The sequence below is a fragment of the Thunnus maccoyii genome, chromosome 15, assembly GCF_910596095.1.
Source record: "Thunnus maccoyii chromosome 15, fThuMac1.1, whole genome shotgun sequence".
NCBI classification, from domain to species: Eukaryota; Metazoa; Chordata; class Actinopteri; order Scombriformes; family Scombridae; genus Thunnus; species Thunnus maccoyii.
The window spans coordinates 30,118,011-30,140,595 of NC_056547.1; the positions used below are offsets into that span (position 1 = coordinate 30,118,011).

At 40.3% G+C, this 22,585-nt stretch overlaps 1 protein-coding gene across 1 annotated transcript; it reads right to left on the bottom strand.

Annotated features, from left to right (window-relative positions):
- Window positions 1-562: 562 nt before the first annotated feature.
- On the bottom strand, window positions 563-22,141 carry sacm1la (SAC1 like phosphatidylinositide phosphatase a). Its single transcript, XM_042434822.1, has 20 exons — window positions 22,001-22,141; window positions 13,632-13,729; window positions 13,254-13,328; window positions 13,040-13,167; window positions 10,192-10,341; window positions 9,979-10,038; window positions 9,823-9,856; window positions 9,615-9,716; window positions 8,652-8,737; window positions 8,404-8,490; window positions 8,254-8,322; window positions 8,098-8,177; window positions 7,792-7,890; window positions 7,160-7,298; window positions 5,951-6,020; window positions 5,768-5,840; window positions 5,557-5,650; window positions 4,085-4,177; window positions 3,941-3,998; window positions 563-3,621 (listed from the first exon to the last, which is right to left on the bottom strand). The coding sequence occupies exons 1-20, from the start codon at window positions 22,027-22,029 to the stop codon at window positions 3,485-3,487; spliced, it is 1,761 nt and encodes a 586-aa protein (XP_042290756.1). The 5' UTR covers window positions 22,030-22,141; the 3' UTR covers window positions 563-3,484.
- Window positions 22,142-22,585: the final 444 nt, after the last annotated feature.

Here is a 22,585-nt window from a genome sequence, read left to right on the forward strand (position 1 = left end):
GACAAAAATGAAAGTCTTATTTCAAGCTCCTCTTGCTAGCAACGTCATGACAACGGAGCAAACAACTCAATTTGCTAATAAAGACCATGAGATGCAGTTGAAAACTCTTGAAAAAGCAAATATGTGAAAGATTTTTTTTTACATGTGGGCACAATACTGCACAAACAAGATATTATTTAATAACTTGTTTGCAAGTTAGCACAACATATGCCAAGTAATCTTGTTAGCACAAGTCATTGTATTAAATAGCTTATGCAAAGGCAGATAATATCTTATGTGCATAAGATATATAATATATTGCTTGTAAAGGTTAGTACAAGATTCTATCATGCACATAAGATATCTTGTTCGCACAAGTTCTTGTTTGCACAAAATAACTTGTTCACACATATTTAATTTTGTTTTTTAGGTTTGTTTTTGTTCACAAGTTATATTGTGCACACAAGATATAATTTAATATCTTGTTCCCAAAAGTTACCTTGTTCGCACAAGTTTTAACCTCATATCTTCCTCACAAAAATGATCTTGTTTGCACTAGTTATTCTTGTTCGCATAAGAAGGATCTTGTTCATAGAAGTTTTCTTTAATAACTTGTTTGCACAAATTATACTTGTGTGCATAAGGTATCATCTAATGTCTTCTTCCTTGTTATACAAAGTTACATAGTTTAAACAGAAGTTCATCAAAGATTCAAGATTTTCTTCAAAAAGCTAGCATGATCAGAGTACATTTAGATAAATGTTTCACTAAATTAACAAGAGTTTAAACCTCATTTAATCACTCACTCACTGGCTTGTGCTACTTGTTGGTATGACCTGATACATGAGATTATGTTTGCTAAAACACCACTGAAAACTAACACCACACAACCTGAATGTCGCTGAATGAGAAATCATACACAGTACAAGAAGGCATAGTGAGTGATTCCCCTAAAAGAAACATCTGAAATCAGCATCAGAGGAAGGTTTCAATGCCCAACCAGATCTTAAATAATCATATGAAAGGTTCAAATGTCCATGCCCTCTCCACTGAGGGCAGGCGTGTAAGGCAGTGATCCAAGAGTGGACTCGTTCTCTTCTAGACTGGAGCAACTTTATCCCAAAACCTCTGAGGAAACCCGACTGAAAGCATTAATGAACAGGTGCATGGTGGACTACAGAATTCCAGAGCCTCTGTGGTTGCTAAGTTTTCAGGTCAAAAATCCCAACTTAATGAAACCATTATTTTGAGATCTCATATATTTTCAATATGGACACATTTTTTGTGCTTCTATAGATTTTTAAGTCTGCAAAAAGAAGATGCTGACTGAATTACCTTGTAGATAATAGTCCTGACCACAAAAATGTGAAAAATCACGACTGATGAATGGCCATAAAAATAATAACAATCTTGGATAAGATGGATGTAGCTGTATAGGTTGTTGTAAGTCAACTGGAATTGGTGTATTTCTTATATCATTGTGAAACAACTGCTGCTGCAGCTTTTGTGTTGACTGAAAATTCGTCACTTGCCACTGATAGGTTAGAGCAAAAACAAAACTAACAGCCAACATGAACACCATGAAGAAGAACAAAAACACAACTCAACAAATTTTACACTCAGTAGTGGTTTTAAATTGTTATCTCAGAATAAAAAGGCATTCAACTAAATAAGTAAACCATTCATTAATGTTGTTCTCAGGCTAATGCAATATTGTAATTAAAGCTTTAACCAGGGATGACTGGTTTAAAAACTTTAATGTGAACAGATTCAATTGGCATCTAAAGAAAATGAAAATTAACTGATAGTCACAAGAAAACAGTGACGAATCAGAAGCTATGATAGTGGTTGCTAAGCTGTTAACTTCCCATTTTCAGGATGACCAAAGAAATGCATTACTTACAACAACCTGTGGAGCTGCATCAATCTCTTTCACACTCGTAGCCATTTTTGTGGCCATTTTTCGGTCACTATTTTTTATAAATGTATCTAGGTAGCTAGCTATGCAGGAGGAATTCCATTCTTAATCCTGCCTACAAAGCTCTGATTGGCCAATTGTTTCTAAAACCATTGAAAACATTGTAAATGAACACCACACCAGACCTCTCTGAATCACCGAACGCAGAGATATGGGTGATGGTAGCAACCACAGACCCACAATGCAAATGGACACATCATTAATATGCAGGCAGATAATTTCATGGTTCTCCAAAGTGCAAAAACAAGATGGTGAAGAAAGCACTAAGCCCACTGCTACAACAGAATCATCATGCATACTTTCCCAAGTTAGATTAATAGGAAGACATAATATTCACTCCTACTCTACCTCCACCTGTTACATACAGATTAGCCAAATATTTATACTTCATACACAAGTTTGTAAGGCCTGGTACATTCAAAATCAACATGTACATTATGTAGAGTGCGCTCCATTAATCAATTAGACACAACATACAGTATATGTTTCAACATGTGCATGTTTAAGTGCCACATCGTTGACTGAGACTGTTTAGGGTTAACTGACATTAATCATCTGTTTGGGATGAATACAATTACACTAAGTATCTTTAAAGCTGCACTAATCAATATCTTTATATTAACAACGGATCACATGACTATGTGTAATGTGAAAAGCGTCACTCATAGTGACTAATGAATAGAGAATTATCACCCAACTCTGAAACACTACGGGTCTTTTTAGCCCATTATAAGTCATTGTTTTGGTTTTACAGCCCACAGATCTGCTCTCATCAACTTTGTTTCCAGCAGCAGCAGGCAGCTATGTTCAGTGACAAAACTCCGATTAACCCACTGAAACTAACTGCTCAGCGCCAAACAGCACACAGACACAGTTAGTGACCAGCTGGTGAAGAAAGTGAAACATTTAGTAGCTAAAAAAACAGATATTTTCCTCAGGCATTGGTGGAGACCAAAATGAAAACATGAATGGGATGATAGTGTTGCTCTTTGTCTGCTGAATGTGTTTGCTAGCATGTTCTTCATATCAGCTTTATATGGTGACAATGTCAGATATGTTCTTGCTGCCCCCAAGTAGCCGATAAAATTAATTAATGCAGCTTTAACTATAAGTTGTGTAATGAAGCACAACAGAAAGATACTTTCGTAATAAGAATGATTAACAAATAAGAAAATGAGCACTAGCGTAAGTGTATAAAAATTACAATTGTTGTGGAAACTGAAAACGCTGAAACGGTTGACTTAAGCGGCATCACAGAACCTCTGTATAACTAACAACCTAACACCAACAACAACGACAACGCAAAGATACAGTATGAGGAATGTGGGAAATAAAATGGAACCCTTGTGAAGGAGTGTGTGCGAGTGAAACATGTTGCAGACGAATGCATGAAAAACTGAAGCCTTGAGGGCAGTACGGAGGCAGAAGATCAGTCTAGAGTCCAGACCTGGAGAAGAAGAGGGTGAAGATGATGAGGTATATGAGCCTGCTGGGCCCAGCTGCTCCTCACACACACATACACCATACTCAGTCCATCTTCTCCTTGTGAACCAGTTTGGGGGCGTCCACAAAGTCTTGGCCGTTAAACAGGATGATAGTGGCTGTAATTGCACTAGCAGCCCCCCAGAACATCACGTAAGCCAGAGTCTCCGTCCATGTGTCACCTGGAGGACAACAAACAAGAGTCACTTAGAGGCATAATATACGCACACATGAAGGCTTCCCTATCTATTTTGGAGCACTGGTTATGTGTAGGCATTATAGAAAATGTTAGATGATCACAATGTTAAGTTATATTTATGTGTAAAATCCCAAATAAGATATTCTGGGGTCAGCCCTAACCCAGTTTTGACATTTAGAGCCAGAAGAATGAAGAAAGATATGAGGGAAGATATGATGGCCAAAGTTAGAAAAATAAGACTCGCTTTGTAAAAAAAAACAAAGATGACATGAGTGCAGATTGATCAGTAAGGAAGAACTTACCAGCCATGAGAAGACATACGATGCACATGGAAAATGCCACCAGCATAATGATAGGCAGCTGTAAAAAGAAGAGATTTAAATGATTACTTTGACAGTCACATTCACTGCTGCTGCTGGGAACAGAGAGAACACTGACATACTGACCGTGAGGAACTTCCAGTCCTTCTGCACACGTAGAGGAGTGGGTCCATCCGACTCATCGACAGCAAAGTTACCCAGAAACAGGTCAATGGAATCCTAAAACACGCAAAACCATACTGACACATGGGGTCGGAACCACAAAGCAAGTTTAACTTAGTCTGGCTCTCTTTGGGTTACCTGCTTCACTGAGCCTAACATTTGTGATCCTGAAAAACCAGTATACTTTATGTTTTCCTATCCTATCCAGCTATGACCTGGATATTTATTACAAGTTCGTTATTACAATTAACATCATTAGAACCATGAGTGGAGCACTTAATATGAAATGAGATTCAGTTATAGCGGCAGCAAAAAGTGACCAGGTTAACAAGGTTCAAAGTTAGCCAGCTTCATGATACTGGAAAACATGAATTAAACCCAAAGATAGCTGGCTAACCCACTAATACTGGCTTTGTACATGAAATGTATGCTCTTCTTAGGTCTGAAGCAGTCTCCACTCAAGTACGCAAACACACACGCTTCGAGCTACGCAAGATTGATTTCACGTGTTGTTGTGTTCTGGAGTGTGTCACCTGAAAAGCTATACGGTATCTTCTATGTTTTCTTTTTAATTTCTTCAGTGTAGTCAGCACAACAGTACACATTCCACTACAGATGCCATGTCTGTTTACTACTGTGGTCATTGAAACATTATCTTTAACTAGCTACATCGCCTCCCAGACAACTGAAATTGATCTCCTCCACCTGCACATAAGAGTGCACATTGAGTATGTTCACCAAGGTCGTATTTTTGTGTCGGCCGGGCCATTTGTGTAGTTGCGTGGGGCATGTTTCAGGCCTTAATCTCCAAAAGACTATGATGGAACTTGAACACTTTACCACAATCTTAGTAAATTGATGCGACTTGATCATTTTATCACAATCTAATTAAAAATATTCTGTTATAGAGAAATGTGTAGTTATTAAACCAGGTGATACCTTGTTCTCTTCGCTGCCAAATCCAAGAAAGCTTTGTGATGTTTAAGGCATCTTTAGACATGTGATCGTGTAACTTAATTACATGTCAAACTGTGCGAGATGGGTCTTATATCTTCTGTGTATGTGCAATATCAATTTTAGGCTGTCAGATTGGGTCATAGCAGCAGTCACATTGTGAGACTTTGGTCCTTCATCTCTGACACTATATTTTTGAATTTTGCAGCAGACTGCCGATGGTCTCCAAAGCTCCAAACTGGTCATTGGTGAACTTTGTTTTGCACTGATGACTACAGATTTCTCCATGTTTCTCTCCCAATTGTAAACTTTCATCTCAGACAGCCCAAAATCACACAGTGTGAAGAGGCCTTTGGTCTACTGCAGAGATGTCTAAGCAGTCTGTGATAGAGCTATGATGTTGAAGCAATGTATTTTTTAGCACTGTACTCATTCCTTCAATGATGATATAGCTACAACAAAGCATGATATAGACATCATACTTGTCTGAAGCCATCAGAGAAGTTGTTTTTGTAGTAGCGGATCATGGAGTTCCAGCCATCCATCAGCAGCCCCAACCGGGTCCTCTTCCCTGTCCTGAAGGAGGAGACAGGAACGTTAATGAAACAGCAGCCATGATAATAATAATTACAATAATAAGACTGCAGGGGAACACATTAGTTGACTGATGTGTGGTGTGAGGTGTTACTGTACCTTGTGAAGTCTGTTTTCAAGGCTCCCGTTCCTGCGTACTGCACAGCGCATGCATTGGCATTGTCAGCCCATGCTGGTTAGAGAGCACACACACAAAAGAGTGAGGACAAGCTCAGAGGCTACAGTTACTGCAGCTACTAATCACACAACACATGCTAACAGTCAAGCATAGAAGAACATTACCGTTCTTGTAGATCTTTTCAAAGTCAGCCTGCTCTTCGATCCGCTGGCCCACATTCAGAACCCCCATTCTCTGTGGACACACAGGGAGAAATACACCACTCAGTACAATTTAAGCTTCTCAATGTGAGCACAATGTGGAAATCCATCTTTGGGTACTTCCCATAGAAAGGTTTAGTGAAGCTTTATTGGGGAAGATAACCTGACGTACATTTGCCAAACCAACAGCTAACTTGATAGCAAAGCATACATTTTAGCCTGAGGGAGGCACTAGAGGACAGGAGTGTCCTCATGGAGTGTGTAAAATAAAAAAGATTAATCCTCTGAGGAACATGTGCTTAGTCACTTTCAAGGTTCCTGAGCAATGAAAATCCAGTCATTTATTTTCAAGATAACATTCACAGACTCCAAGTCCAAGTTCCAATATATATCCATCCATCCATCCACACACACACACACACACACACACACACACACACACACACACACACACACACACACACACACACACACACACACACACAGGGCTGTGAAATCAGTGTCAATCAGTCAAGTGTTTGAGACTCTCTGCTTGACTTTTTCAGCCCTTTAAGCAGACTTATCATAAATCCCATACTCTTCAGACTTCGTTGAAGTGACTATAATCAATATTTTTGACAATGTATCTGATGACAGTGTGTAATGTGTTGTGCATGGCTCATAGTGATGAACTTATAGCTTTATAGCTAACTTTATAGCGAGTTTCAACTCATTGTTTAGCTGTCCCGCTGCAACTTAAGTGTTTTGGTTCACTCTCATAGCGTCTTTTTCGGCCGTAGCAGGCAGCTGTTTTCAGAGAAGAAGCTCTAAAAAGCCACTGTTTACTACCTGCTCAGCACCAAATGGCAAACAGACACAGTTAGCTGTAGACTAGCTGGTGAACATAGTGGAGCATTTAGCAGCTAGAGAGCCAGATCTTGTTGCTCTGTAACTGCTAGATGTGAAAATAAGCAACTGTTTGCTAACAAGTTCAACATATCAACTTAAAGGTGATGATGTTACTCCGGACCAAAGTGTTGAATGAATGAGTAATGGGCTGAATGAGTATACCACTCTCAAGACTTCTACTTGTAGGGCAAAAAATTAGCAAACCTTTGGAAAACAACGTGTTTTCTGCAACATGCCTGTTGAAGAGGCCATTTGGTTCAGCTGCTGTCCGTCTCATGTGTTTACCTGGAGCTGAGACTGTAGGGAACGTCGGGCCAACAGGCTCTGGATGACGTTGGTCCTGTCCAGGCAGTCCATGCAGTTACTGCGGAAGACTCCTCTCTGCTGGGCCACCGTCTTTCCCTCAGAGTTCAACATGAAGTAACTGCACACACAGAGAACAGGTTTGCTTTCTCCTTCATTAGGCCTAGACCGGGGACTTCCCATGATGCACTGAGCTCCTCTCTCCCTCTCCATCTCTATGCACTCATGTCCCATTAATGCATATTACTAACTTGGCATGTTCCCCGTAGTTTTGTGCTTTCTCGTCTTGCAGGTATCTATGGATCTGTGGTTGCCAACCACCTGCTGCCCGCATGGTCCTGCTTGACACCCACTGCCACTTCTATTATTATTAGTCATATTTCTATTATTATTATTGTTATTGTTGTTCATCTGTCTCCCTCTCACTCTCTCTCTCCCCTCTCCCCCTCCTTCTTTCTCTCTCAACTCAACCGGTCAAGGCAGATGGTTGCCCACCTACAGCCCAATTCTGCTGGAGGTTTCTTCCCATTAAAAGAGGAGTTTTTCCTTGCCTTGACTTGACTTCATGGTATACAACTAGATATCAGCCTCAGAACAGCTGCTGGTGAAGTTACCAGTATTCATCCTGCGTCTCAGCAACATCATCCACCAAGATCTGAAGACGATCCCATCTCATGTGGCTGCACTCTTTGTGGAAGTCGAAGGCTATGTAGCTAAGGATAGAAGAGACAATGTCCTATTAGTCTGATCAGGCAGAAATGTCCAGATCAACTTTTTTTTTTAACCTCAAAACTCATGTGTGGTCTCCTCTTTCAGATTCTGTTTTCATTTAGGGAGCATCGTTATATAGACAGTAGAGAAAGATTATTAAAATGTCTATGTTCACAACACAGTGAAGGTGGATACTGAGTGACACTTACTTGAGCATGCCATTGTTCATACCAGACACCATCTTGGAAAAGGCCTGTTCCAGTGGCTTTTCTGAGCCCTTCTGATTCACCTGAAAAAAAGAATACACACATTGGCCTAGATAGGCTTTGCTTCTATTTAATAAATAATGGAAAAAGGAAGCTTACCAAGTTCAGAATGGTTTGCTTCCCATAGATGAGGAGCTGAGAGTCAAAATGCCTCTGGAAACCATCCATCTATACATTGGGACAAGTGGTTAGCATCATAGCTATCACTATTAAAACAAGCACAGAGAAACTGAAAGGGCCTGCTCTTACGTGATTGGTGGTTTTGCTGATGATGGGTTTGGGTTTGTATTTGAGGTTGGGCCTCTGACTCCAGTAAAAAGGCATGGAGCCTCGTGTCTGTGGGACCAAAAAACAACCTTGGAACGTCATTTCTGAAATCTTGCACCTCTCAAACTTAAATACATCTTAAGTAATTGCACAGAGAGGTGTAGAACAAACCAGGTATACATTTAAGCCTCAAACAGTCTTTAACAGTATGCCATAGCCCTCATACTTGCCTGCACAAACGAAGCCTTTGCTCCCTCATACAAAACGATCTGCTCAGTCTCCACAAAGTTAGCGGCGTGGCCTTCAGAGTCGATGCCTGTGGGGCAAAGAGCACGGCAGCAAACATCCATGATCACTTACGACAGCTACTTCCTCAGTGAAAACACCAAAACACTGCAGCCAACATTAAAACATAGCTAGAGCTGCCAACTGACAGTGATTTCATTATTCATAAATCTGTAGATTATTTTTTAACATTCTGAGAAACAGTCCAAAACCCAAAGACAGAAGAGTTAATATTGAACATTTTCCTTTGATCCATATACTTAAACAAATACTATTGTTGATTCGTTTTCAGTCAATCAACTAATCAATTAATCAACTAATTGTTTCAGCACTTAACATAGTTCATAAGTCTCATCTTACAAATCCCTGAGTCTTAACAAAACAAACCCAGTGACAACGCTCCAACATGGACCCAACTTAAAACTTACATTGCCAAGATGGTGATTGGGTTGCATTGTTGGTAATGTAGGCGCCAGGTTTGACAGGGAAGAAAAATATATGCACTAAAAAAAGATGGTATCTCCATCCATCCATCTCCATCACATTCTAGTAGTGCAATGCTAAATCTGTGGAGTACTCTTAAGAATGAGCCTACAGTCCCTACACTATTGAATCTTGACCTGATCTGGACCAAAGGTACCAAAGACATTTGCGTTTGGTTCCTCTGCTTTTCTCACTCCTTCTCTGTTAGCAGTGAGGTAGTAAATATAAGCAGTATTTTTAAATCTAAACTCAAAAGGTTACATCAAAAGTTACGTATAGAGATACAGCATACTGTTTGTTAGAGGTAGAGACGTCGTTTTTGACTCACACACTATTACAGAAAATAAAATGATGACTGTCTGTGAAGCCTGCTTGGTGCAGTTGGAAAAGAGACTGCTCCAGGGTCCTCCTTCAGGAGCTTTTACCTCTGACATAGTATCTGACGCCAGCCCGGAAACAGCTTCTCCTGGATATGAGGATCCATTCAAAGATCTTCCCATTTATACGGCATGGCTTCATGACAATGACTGGATAGGTGGGTCAAGGAAAGGATTTCCTCAAGAGTTTGTCCAAAGCATAAGAGTGAGATTTATCATATTGTATCTTTAGTTAAACTTTCAGTGAAAAGGATACAGCCGTGGACAACAGGTAGCGCAAACTTATGAAGCTATGGGGAAACCCAGACAGTTAATGTAAGATGAATAGAATAAGTACAAAAATATTCACTTTCATGACTGATACTTAAAAAGAAGCAAGATGCTTCAACAGTGGACAGTCATATATGTTTACCTCTGGCTGTGCAGCCAGTTCTCTCAGGAGATTTCCATTCCACACAAACCTCTGATCTGCCTGAAAACAACAAGCAATATGATTCACTCATCAACAGGTTATCCATCAGTTAAAGATACAAAAGCATGTGGCAACACCTATGTACTTATCATTTAGAGCAAAGTTTTGATGAGTGAGCCCACATAGAAATGCTTCATTAAACAATAAAATCACCCTCTCCAGCAGGGTCATCTCCTGGAAGTCGGGGCTGGTGTTGGCCAGTCGCTGCAGTGTGTGTGTCAGGTCGTAGTCAGTGCAGAAGTAGAAGCCGTCTGTAGTCAGCACATTGTTAATCATGGACAGGAAGGTCTTATTCTCTTGAGACTAGAGAAGGGCAGAAAAGAATGCAAAAGTCATGACAATGCACTTTACAGAGCGCTGGGAAGTGCACACATATATGCTGTACTGATACTGTATGTGTTAAGGACACACAGATCCAACTTTTCCCCTCAAATTCTGATGCGAAAATGGCAAAAAATATGAGTGAATACATTTTTGTACGTAAAAATATTTAAATTTGCAGAAAACTAACCAAGACTGAGATAAAAATTTACATTTCTTTGTGCCCTACTTCTTTTTCACTCTTCTGGTCAGTAGTGGAGTCTCCCAGCTCCAGCAGCAATGATGATATTTAGTTTTTCATGCTTCTTAACAGAGGAAAAATTTGGGTTTAGCCGATCTTGGTGAGTCGACAGGAGGATGGTGACTTTCGCTGACAGGCAGTGTGTTTGAGGTAGGATCATAACAATTTTATATATTTTTCTATAATTTTGGGGGCATTTTAAGATATTAGATAGTGACAGCAGAGACATGACTGCCCACATTCAAACAGGGACACAGCAGTTCATGGTTGACATCTTAGTTGCCATGTATTCATTTATTTTTACAGGGACACTAAAACTTTGTTGTATATGAGTGAAAACAAGCTGAGCAATTATAAAAAAAAACGTCCTCGATCTGTTTTTGGCGTCTTCTGTTTAAAATCAAAGACTAATCGTTTCAAAAATGACTGGGAATTCTAAGAAGTAAATCTGCTATTGTTACTTTTGTAAAAATACAAGCCTTTCTAGAATGAAAAAGTGTAGCAACAGTAACTAAGAGGGGTCTGGGCTTTGTGAGTATTACATCATGGATAGCTTGTGTTGCTGAGGGCTTAGCGTAGCCTTCCACCATTCCATTCAGTCTTATGAGGAGGAGAGCAGCAGGGTTACAGCGGTGCCTGTTGTATCAGAATGAGTTGCATGCTTTCTGAGCTTTGTGCATCTCTGCTGGGCTAATAGGATCTGGCTGCTAAGCCAGTTAGCACAGAGAGTGAAGCCTGACGTTACACCTCCATTCTTCTTGTTGACTGATTCCATCTGCTTTCTTACATTCCTCTCTCTTGATCAGCTCTTTGTCTTCCTGTTTTGCCAGTGACTCTACTTAGACTAGTTTGTGTTTGCTGCTAGGTTACAAAACAAAAAATACAAAGAGTACTACTTCTTGATAAAAGCCACACGCGCTAGTCTAATTGACTCAACAGGCCATTGTTTCCATGCTATTTCTACACTGCATAAACAGCGTTTTACCATGATCCATACAGTTTCCAGCCGAGGCTGCTCTTTCAATTAGTGTAACAAGAACAGAGGCAGCAGCAGATTAATAATGCACTGTCTGCTTCACTGAAATTAGATATTGTGATTCCAAAGAATCATCTTGAAACTTGAGGTCTCACTCAGAGTCACTGGATGCCAGTCACAGACACATACAAGTTGTCTGAATTTCCAAACCACTCAACAGAACGGAGTGTGACAGTCTTATCTATTAGACTGTAGCAGTAAACTGATAGTATGACCGATCCACCAACACATACTGTAGGCCTCATGACTGCTGAGCTGCTCCAAATTACAAAGTTACAACTTTTTTTACTCTTTGAGAGACTTGGAAGGTTTTGTTATCATAGTTCATTTTCATACATCTGAACTTGAACTCGGTTACTAAGTGTAACTTACACAGGCCAACTGATCCAGTCTATCCTCTGTGCTGCCCATTTATAGTCCAGTCGACCCAGTTCAACAGACCTTTGTTACACAGCAGATATTTTAACTCATCATAGCAGAAAGAACACAGGTGGAAGTGATGACATTAATGATTACTCTGTTTTATTCAAGTGTACAAAAGGAAGCCATACTGGTGAACCATCATGCATCACACCAGGGTTATAAATTTGGAAAAACTAAACTAAACAGCCATCATTTATGTTATTTATTGCACCTGTGCTTTTCCTGCTTTGACAAGTCAAAATGGGTCTGTCCCAACAGTTTGTTTGGTTGAGCCTAATTATTTATCCAAACAAATCACCTGAGCTCAATAGTACCATGTACAGTGATGTGTACAGGGTGTCCTTGTTAATCAAGCGTGTCCCAGTGAGCTCTGATAAATCTCCATATTCCTGTAGTCTTAATAGGTACTTGGGCACTGTGGCATTCATTGGAAAAATGTCACACAAGTAGACACTTGACTATTTGCAGATACTGTAAGTGTGGGTATTGGGATGGACCCAATGTCTGCTGCGAACAAGGTCTATATCAGCAGTGACCCTCACAAATAGTTAGCACAACCTCACTGTGGACACAAAATAAATCTAGCTGTCACCATGGCAACCTGCTACAGGGCAAAAATACAGCGAGTTCCCTGAAAAAACTTGTCAATATAGATATGTGACATTGATAATTGTTACTTTCATTTGGGCAAGCAAAGCAGGGAGAAACAACTGGTTCACCAATCAAAAGCTGACTACAATCAATCAAATCAATGTCTTTGGAAATCCTCCCTGTAATACATTCATCAGATGATACTGACTTTCTTCTGTATTCATTAATAATTTACTGTTAATTAAAATGAACAACATTTTGAAAATACTCTTTCTCACAGGGGTAGCCAGACTCAGATGAAAAGGTCAATACTAATATAGAACCGTGTGTCTAGTACAGACACAGGTATAGGAGGTGTTTAGCCTAGCTTAGCATATAGACTTGCTGACCTGGATCTCAGACAGATGTAGCACGGTCTTCTTATAAGAGATTATATCGAAATCCACAGCCTTCCACACAGCATGGCCCAAGAGGCTGCCCACGTTCCTCTTCCTGGTGATGACGATCAGGTACATCCCTGTGTGCGGCGAGAGGTCCAGTCAGAGCTGGTGTATGTTATACTGTACAGGCTACAACACAGTGTGCCATCACTGTACTACCTACCTGCTACTAGACGGATGGTTCCCATGATGCCACAGATAGGCCTGGTGACTGCTGAGGGAGGAACATCTTTTTTCCCTGTGGAAACAAAACACCACAATGATAGTTTTTTTTTAAATTCACAATTCAAGCTGGATTCTCTACTTCCTGCTGTGTGCTTCAACTGAAATGTCAAACTCCCACATAAAGTCCGACTGAAATTACATGACATCACATGTCACGGGCAGACAGAGTGTTGTTAGCAGTGGTATTGAAAAGTAAGAAACACGGCAGCATCTAAGGACTCAAAGGTAGTAAGAGCACAGGATTGCATATACATTTGTCTCAACCATTAGCTTAATCTTTGTAGTGTCAAAAGTGCAAACTTTATAAGGTTTCTACCTGCAAGGGTCATCTCATTCGAGACCCTGTCGATTGCCAGGACAGCATCAGCCCCCTCATCACAGGCCTCGATGAAGAACTTCTCTGGGGTTGTGTGCCTGCGAGAGAACGAGGGAGACGTCACTCTGACTGCTTTGCAACACAAAGTTTTACCATTTGCAAACTGTTGAGTGTGTGGATAACAATAGAATATGGAGAATATTGGATGGGATAATATTATATCAGATAGGATATTGCTGGATACTGAATAGGTATTCTAAACTCTCAAATAGTGGCCTGGCCTTTATCCACCTCAACTGCAGAGAGAATGAGGCCTGGACGTGAAACAGATTTATTTTTTATCGTCCCTTTTTTATATATTTGATCATATTTTAATAAGGACCCCCCTTGTTTTCTGATGTGCTCCCTGATTTCTCAACAGTTCCTCCATGTTTACATGTTGTCTTGCTAAATTAAGTATAATTTCCACAGCGCTGAAAATAAATTCTCTTTTTAACACAATATCTCCTGTTGCCTCCGCTTCGCAGTTTTTAATAACTTTACAGTGTATAGAAACAAAAAGAGGGACTTTGTCACTAAAAAAGACTGTAATGTTGAAAGATATCTACTTGATTTGACTCCTTTGAAACACTGAGGCTTCATATTAGTTTCAGACACTTTTAAATATATTTTTGCACAGAAGAAGGACTCTGGATTTTGGCCCCCATCACTTACATTGTAAGTACATTATCAGTCTTTTAATGGTCAGTATGAACAGGAGGAACGATTATGACAAGAAAAAACGGTATCAGGTCAGGTGCCCATGGTTCATTTGAGCACCTGACTGTTGTTTTAAGACAAACTTGAAAAATTGTGAACCCGTCCTTTAAAAAGAAAAGGTCAGGTAATAATAAGGGCGCTCCAATCAGGATTCCCCATGCTCGGAACATGTTGTTGAATGCAGCAGGAAGAACCTCCACGGTAAACTGTGCAGTTAGGCTCAACATGGATGTGGGACATACACTGGAACTCCAAATTCACTTGTGAAACTGACTGATGTGATGCTGTCCTTCATAATGCTGTCAAAATGTGCATACATCAGTGAAATATTTATGCCCCAAGGCAGAGTGTAGCATGGATGAATCCTGCTGTTATCAAGGCATATGAATTCCATTGTTTTGGCTGATATCTCTTTTGGTTTCTTGCTGTATTTGCTCTGGGGTTGCTGTCATTGCAATGTCTCTGTTACCAACAGCTGAGTGAGTGGCCACTGAGTTGCTAAATGGTCCCACTTGCTCTCTGCCTTAGTGCTAGCTAGCTATTCCTTGACGTGACTAACCTTCAAATGTCTGATGACATTTGTGGTGTTGAAAATTTTGTTTGTGTTCCTCCACAGGGGAGCACACCTTGCAGCACACCTTGCAAATGTATCGTCTTTTTCAGTCACTTGGTACCACTGCCAGACCGGTGAAGCCATTTTAGTGGTGCATAGAGAAATTGTCTTGCATGTTTTGCGTCATCTCATCGGCTCTTCTGATCGACCTTTATAGAGACCATCGATCAAACTATTTAGAACGAATATGGGCAGATAATGATCGGTGGCCGAACGATTGGAGGACCCATTGGTGAGAGTAAAGGTCGTCTTTATCAGTGACATTTGTTCATGCTGGCCACACGCCTAACTGTTATGAGCGACATCAAGTTTATCATAAAGAGCTCGTTCCTGACAGCACCTGTTTTCAAACTGACTTAAAGCTGCTCCAAGTTGAGACATGTTTAATCTGGATGCTCCTCGAAACACACTACACCCAGAACACAAGGCACAATGACACTCCCAGAAGCCTCCTCTGTGATCAGCACACAGCCTCACACTCAAAGCTACCAGACCTGTTAACACTTCAATCACTGTGAGAAAGACAGAAACTGATGGGACTGAAGAGGATCAAAATACAGTGCAACCACTTGATGTTTCATAGCAAGTGAGGAGACAACGTAAGCACAGAGACCGCTGTTTAACCCCTGCATCATATTCTTGCTTGTGTTCAAACAGGAGGGATCCTCACAGAGTGAACTGGTAGCATGATGTTTTCCATCAAGTAAAGTATTTTGGAACATTCAGGTGCAGCCTGAATCCCTGCTGGCTCTGGATGTGCAGCTCTATAGCTGATTGCAACCTCAATCATCCACAATCATCTTAGCCTACGAAACACTGAAATTTGACATTCCTGTAGGTACATCAACAGCAAAACCAGCCGCTGTATAATTCCAGCATGGACCTTGTTTCATGTTATCCTCTTACTCTCTCTCCACGTTTCCTGTCCTTTGTCTACTATCAAACTATTGAACAAAGTAGTATAACTAACAGTTATTTTCATTATTGATTAATCTGTCGATTATTTTCTTGATTAATCTATTAGTTGTTTATTGAAAATTGTGAAAATGTTGAACACTGTTTCCCAAAGCCCAAGATGACATCCACAAAAGTCTTGTTTTGTCCCAACCAGCAGACAACCCAAAGATATTCAGTTTACTATCATAGAAGACTAAAGGAACCAGGAAATATTCACATTTGAGAGGCTGGAATCACAGATTTTTTCCATTTTATTTAAAAAAAAAAAAGAAAAAAGATTCAAAACGACAAATGGATTACTCGACTAATCATTGAAACTTTAGAATAAAAGGTAAAATGTAAAAGAAATGTAATTAAAAAGCAAGCACTGAAATGAGCAAAAAGGAAACAAGGTCAATTGAAAGAAACTGCTTATTATCAAAAGTCAGGCTGATATAACAGCAGCTTTCCTTTATTCAATATGTTAAATGGACCAGACATCATAGCAGCAGCTTGAGTAACACACAGCTTTAAATCCCTGCAGCAGAAAAATGTGACCTCCTGTTTAGCCGCAGTGACGTTTGGTGCTCTGGGTGATGTAGTGAAACACTCAGCTGCTGTTGCAACACAGCCACACAGACACACTATTGTTGTTCACAATCTAGACCACACTAAAACTGCCTGTGCTACACCAACACAATGTAGCATTACTGAGCATGCTAACTGTTAAAGGGCCACACTAAAGTTTTTGCATGTTTTAGCCCATTTACTACAAACCCTTTACTTTACTTTAAATTTTCCAAAGCATGCTGAAGTGTTTCAGATTTTTGTTTTTTTCCTACATTTCAAGAAACCATTGGTTTTCATTTATCTCTGTATAACGTCAAAATCAACTTGCAGAGACCTGAAACTTGCTTGAATTCATCACAGTGTGGCAGTGCAGGGTGATTTAAAAACTTAAAAAGCAATGTATCATCATGCAGTAATAAGTTTGAAAATAAGAAAATTAGACATGTTGTTCATTGTAATGAACAAAGCTTCAAGGCTTCTCAAAATTATTAACACACCATGGATCAATGGCTGCCTGGAATGTTAGGAAAACATATTCATAAGTCACAGTAGTAAGGTAAGGTAGTAATGTAAACACCCTATGGGCTCACAATTTACAGTGCTGCTTGAAAGTTTGTGAACCCTTTAGAATTTGCTCTATTTCTGCATAAATATGACCTAAAACATGATAAGATTTCCATTTAAGTCCTAAAACTAGATAAAGAGACATCAGTTAAACAAATGAGACAAATGAGAAATGTTCGTTTATTGAGGAAAATGATCCAATGTTACATATTTGTGCGTGGTAAAAGTATGTGAACCTCTAGGATTATCTACACATTTGAAGGGGAAATTAGAGTCGGGTGTTTCAATCAATGGGATGACAATCAAGTGTGAGTCTGGGAGGTCCTGCCTTATTGAAAGAAGAGAAATCTGGGTCTTCACTATCAAAGTCTATGCTTCACAACACAGGTTTGTGGAAGTGTGTCATGGCTCAGACAAAGGATATTTCTGAGGACCTTAGAGTTGCTGATGCTCACTACGGGTTACAAAACCATTTCTGAAGAGTTTGGACTCCACCAGTCAATCGTCAGGCAGATCGATTTTGAAGACATACAACACCATTGTTACCCTCCCCAGGAGTGGTCGAACAACAAAAAAAAATCACACCAAGAGCAGGCATGTAATACACCAGGAGGCCACAGGGAACGCCAGGGTAACGTCTAGGAAACTAGGGTCGTATTCAGACCAAATCCGGCGGTGTGGCGTTCAGCCACAGGGTCAAGTGGAGGTGTGGGGGGGTTGTGGGTGTGTTTATTTGTGCTCTAGAACGTAACCGCTGTGAAACAGCATTGGTGCTCTCAGCTCTCTCTCTTTTTCTCTCATCTTTTTTTTAAACTGAGTCGAGAAGCTGACAGCAAAGTTTAATTTTACTTTTAACGTTATAATATAAACAGAAATGTCCTCCCCTCCACCTAGTAACGTCTTTGTCTTCCCTTATGGCAGAGTTTACAGCTCTGATCAGTCTGATCTCCGGCTGTGATTGGCCACCACAGCCTTCAGCCGCAGAGACGTCGGGTTGCGTTTCTCCAAAAGTTGACTCTGGCTCAACTTTCCGGCCGCAGTCCGGTGTGGCGCCGCAGCGGCCAAAACAGCCGCAGACAAAACGCACTACCTCCATTCAAATGAATGGGAGGACTAGTGTTTTCGCCGTACCGCCTGATTTGGTCTGAATACAGCCTAAAGGCCTCTCATGCAGTGGCTACAGTCAATGTTGATGAGTCCACTATCAGGAGAACATTGAACATCAATGGTGTGCATGGCAGAGTTGCAAGGAAAAAAGACACTATTCTCCGAAAAAGAACATTGCTGCCGTCTATGGTTTGTTCAAGACCACGTGGATAAGCCAGAAGGCAATTGGAAAAATGTTCTGTGGATGGATGAGACCAAAAATGAACTTTTTGGCTTGAATGAGTAGTGTTATGTTTGGCAATGAGCAAACACTGAATTCCAGCATAAGAACTTTAACCCATCTGTGAAACATGGTGGTGGTAGTATCATGGTTTGGGCTGCTTTGCTGCCTCTGGACCAGGACAGCTTGCAATCATTGATGGAGCTTTGAGTTCTGAGTTGTACCAGCACATTCTACAGGAAAATGTCAAGGTATCTGTCTGTGAACTGAAGCTCAACAGAAAGTAGGTCATGCAGTAAGACAACGACACTAAACGCAAAAGTCGTTCTACCAAAGAATGGTTAAAGCAGAAGAAAGATAATGTCAAAGTCAAAGTCAAAGTCCTAACCTTAGTCCAATAGAAATGCTGTGGAATGACCTGAAGCATGTAGTTCATGCAAAGAAGCCCATCAGCATTCCTGAGTTGAGAATGTTCTGTAAGGAGGAATGGGCAAAAATTCCTCCAAGCTGATGTGCAGTTCTGATAAACAGGTACTGGAAATGTTTGGTTGAAGTTATTACTGCAAAAGGGGGTCACACCAGTTACTGCAAGCATGGGTTCACATATTTTTTTGATCATTTGCCTCAATAAATAAATTAAAAAGTTGGGTTTTTTTTGTCTCATTTGTTTAATTGGGTTCACTTTATCTAGTTTTAGGACTTGTGTAAACATCTGATCATGTTTTAGGTCATATTTATGCAGAAATACAGAATATTCTAAAGGGTTCACAAACTTTCAAGCAGCACTGTAAATCTGTGGGGTCACAGGATCTAATAAGACAGTACATAAATTATATGGATTTTTCTGACTGGATGTATGGATAGCTCATAGACGGCTTAGCCAAGGTAGCCTGGTTACCCTGATAGACTGTAAAAAATATGGACGTAGCCACTATGACGTCACTCACTGGTTTCTGAAGAGTGGTTTTGAGGCTCAAAGTGGGCGGCTCCGGCCGTCGCCATCATGGCAGTGCCTGACTCCGCCTAACTCCTGGCTAAATCAAAATGGGCAAAGAGGTGGAGCTGAGGCGGGCCGAATGAAGCCTGGTTGCTGAAACAAGCCACTTAGCAGCTAGCAACCTGTCACTCAAAGCGGCTGTGTTCTTAATTATGCATAACTTTACAGCTTAATAAAATTTAAACGGGTGAGTTATAAAAAACAAATCATCATCTGTACAGTTTTCATGAAAGGGGAAATTAGCAATAGAGACCAAAACCGTTAAACTGTGAACATGTTTATTTCTGCTGTAAAGTTGGGCATTTTAACATGGGGGTCTATGGGGATTGACTCCCTTTTGGAGCCTCAAGTAGCCATTTGAGGAACTGCAGTTTTTGGCACTTCCACATTGGCTTCATTTTTAAGCCCCAGAGGTTGCTGCTTGGTTACCCTGCGGTGTCACTGTGGTCAGAATGACAAAACAAGAGACCCATAACACTGACTGAGTGCAACGCTATGATTAAAATATGCATATCTCCATAGTGAAACAATCCTGTGTCTCCTCGTCCCCCTCCCCTCTCTGTGATGGTCAGCTTTGAGTGAAGCTGGTTGGAACAGCTATAAACACATTTGATTTCTGATGTGGTTGGGCAACAGGTAGTAAGAACCAGTTCTGAGAGAGAAAAATAAAGTTAAAAAGTATTACAGTAAAAGTAATGGTTTGGTCCCTCTGACTGATATATTATTATATATGACATCATTAGATTATTAATACTGAAGCATCAGTATGTAAGTAGCATGTTACTGTTGTAGCTGCTGAAGGTGGAGCAAGTTTTACTACTTTATATAGAGTTAGACCATAATTTAGCATAAAGTAGCTGTCAGCAGGTGTCCTTGCAGAAACAGAACAGTTGTTTTCCTTTTCCACTGTGGCAAAACTAAACTGTTTCAGTAATGGAGCTGGGGCAGAAGTTCAGTCAGGAAGACTATCTTTGGATCTTTGTAGTTATACTTCTCATACCATCATGCCTTTCACATTTCTCATGCATGCTCACTCAATTTCCTTTGCTGTCATTATCACAGGCTGTCAATTGAGCATCAGCGGTTCACATCAGCTGATCACATCTATTGGCTACACACCTCCATTGTCAGCCTATCATCTTGTGGCTGTCTTTTTAAATATGTTTTTCTCCCTCTCTGCCTTTAGTGCTTTCATGCTGCTGTTATGCTCACCCCACCACGTCCCCATTACTGCCAGTCTCTCGTTTGCAGATTCATCACTTCATCAACCTCATCAGTCTTATCAGTCTCAGCCACCACCACCAATGTCTCGACTCCATGGGATTTATTTTGCTGCTGCTCAGGACTGATGTCCCTCTATTACACAATGTCCCTGTAGAGTGTAAGCGCCAAAGACTTTTGACAAGACTAATTATCAATATAATCTGTACAATAAACAATTATATTTGCTTCATTCACTTGTCTCTCCTGATTGAAATAGTTGTTAGCCAATCAGTCACTGTAGGATGTTTACATTTTTTAAAACAAAAAAGACTAAAATGTTATTTTCTACATTTCCTTCCCCCCCCCCAGGTATACTGAAATTGTACCAAACCATGACCCCCAAACCGAGGTATATACTGAACCGTGAATTATATTAAATAATGTTTTCTGTACATTTTATTTCGGACGTAACGGTCTAAATGTCAAAGCATCTCCACTATGCCAAGAGTGCATTCAAATGGAGAAATACAAAACCCCTTTAATTTAAAGTCATGTTGAGGCTCAGAAATAAATGATTGTAAATACCAGAATCAGCCTTACAAAACTCCGCATGTTCACATTTATATAAAAGGACCAGCGCTTCCTGTACAGTCTCAGTTTAAATGTCTAGAGTGACTGAGTAGCACTCTCCATCCTCACAAACTCACGGTCAAAACACTGACGGTCCACCGCCACAGGACAGGTGGGGGGAAGGACTGGTTGAACTGGGTAGTTAGCACTTTGAATGAGGCGGAGTGTATGAACAAGGGTGTGCCTGTAAGAGTACAGGGCGCTGCCAACTTTCAATAAAAGTTATGGAGGGCTATAGCTAACGTTAAAATACACCACGTCAGTGTTGGGTTGAATGAGGTTCATTAATTATCATAAGAGTAAAATAAACACCTTACGTTTGATTGAAATTTGTGTCATAAAACAGATGTCATATTCTTCACCCTGAATGGAGCTGACGATAGTTTTTTTCTAGCATGATATAATTGACGACAAACCAATAAACTATTAACCCTCTGCTGCTAGCTAACTCACTGCCTCCATGTTAGCACTGAACGACTGAACTCCTCATTAGTGCTTTTGGTGAGGAGAGACATTAGGCATTAGGCAGCCTTACACACCGTGTACATGTCTACATAATGATGCAACCAAGATATATTCTTCATAATGAATGAGTGTGGAGTGAAACTTGACTGGTTCCTGCTCCTCCAGCCGCTGTGTCATCTATCTGAACGCTGCTTCTCAACCCCAGCTCCCGCTTTTACCTGAGCCTTAAACTCTGCCTCATGTTTGGACTTGGAAATAAGAAGAGGGGTTTTTTAAAACCGATTAACTATATTATATGTACTTACAAATTGTATCTCTCGTAGGCGGTCGCCATCTTCGCTCCGTCTACCTGACCTCAGTGACGGCAGCAGAGAGTCTGTGGGTGTTGCCAGATACAAGTTACAGAACCGGTTTAAAAGCAGTAGTGCTTATAATGCAGCTTTTCCTTCCAACCTGGCACCCATGAAAGGGGTGACGCATGACGCCGAGTGTCATATGTTGTTCAGTCCGATGGTTCAATCACAATACAGTGCTCCTATATCTGTTTGGATAAATCTGTACATTGGTATAGACGGGTAAAAACATGGCAATTACCCAGGATTTTTAAAAATTCAAATAAGGTGTGAGCGGTGTCTCTGATGATATCGCACAGGTGTTATTCAGTTAATTCAGTTATTGTAAAATACTTTGCTCCTTCTGTCACCACACAGATGAAACGACAACTCATCTTTTTTGGGGACTATACCTTTAGTCAGACTTTTTGGTACGACCTTAATAAAAAAAAAAAAAAATCTTAAACAGAAAAGTAGATACTCAACTCAAACTCAAAATTGAATTTATTTATTTATTGGCTGATGAAATATCTCTCAATAAAATGTAATCTTATTTCT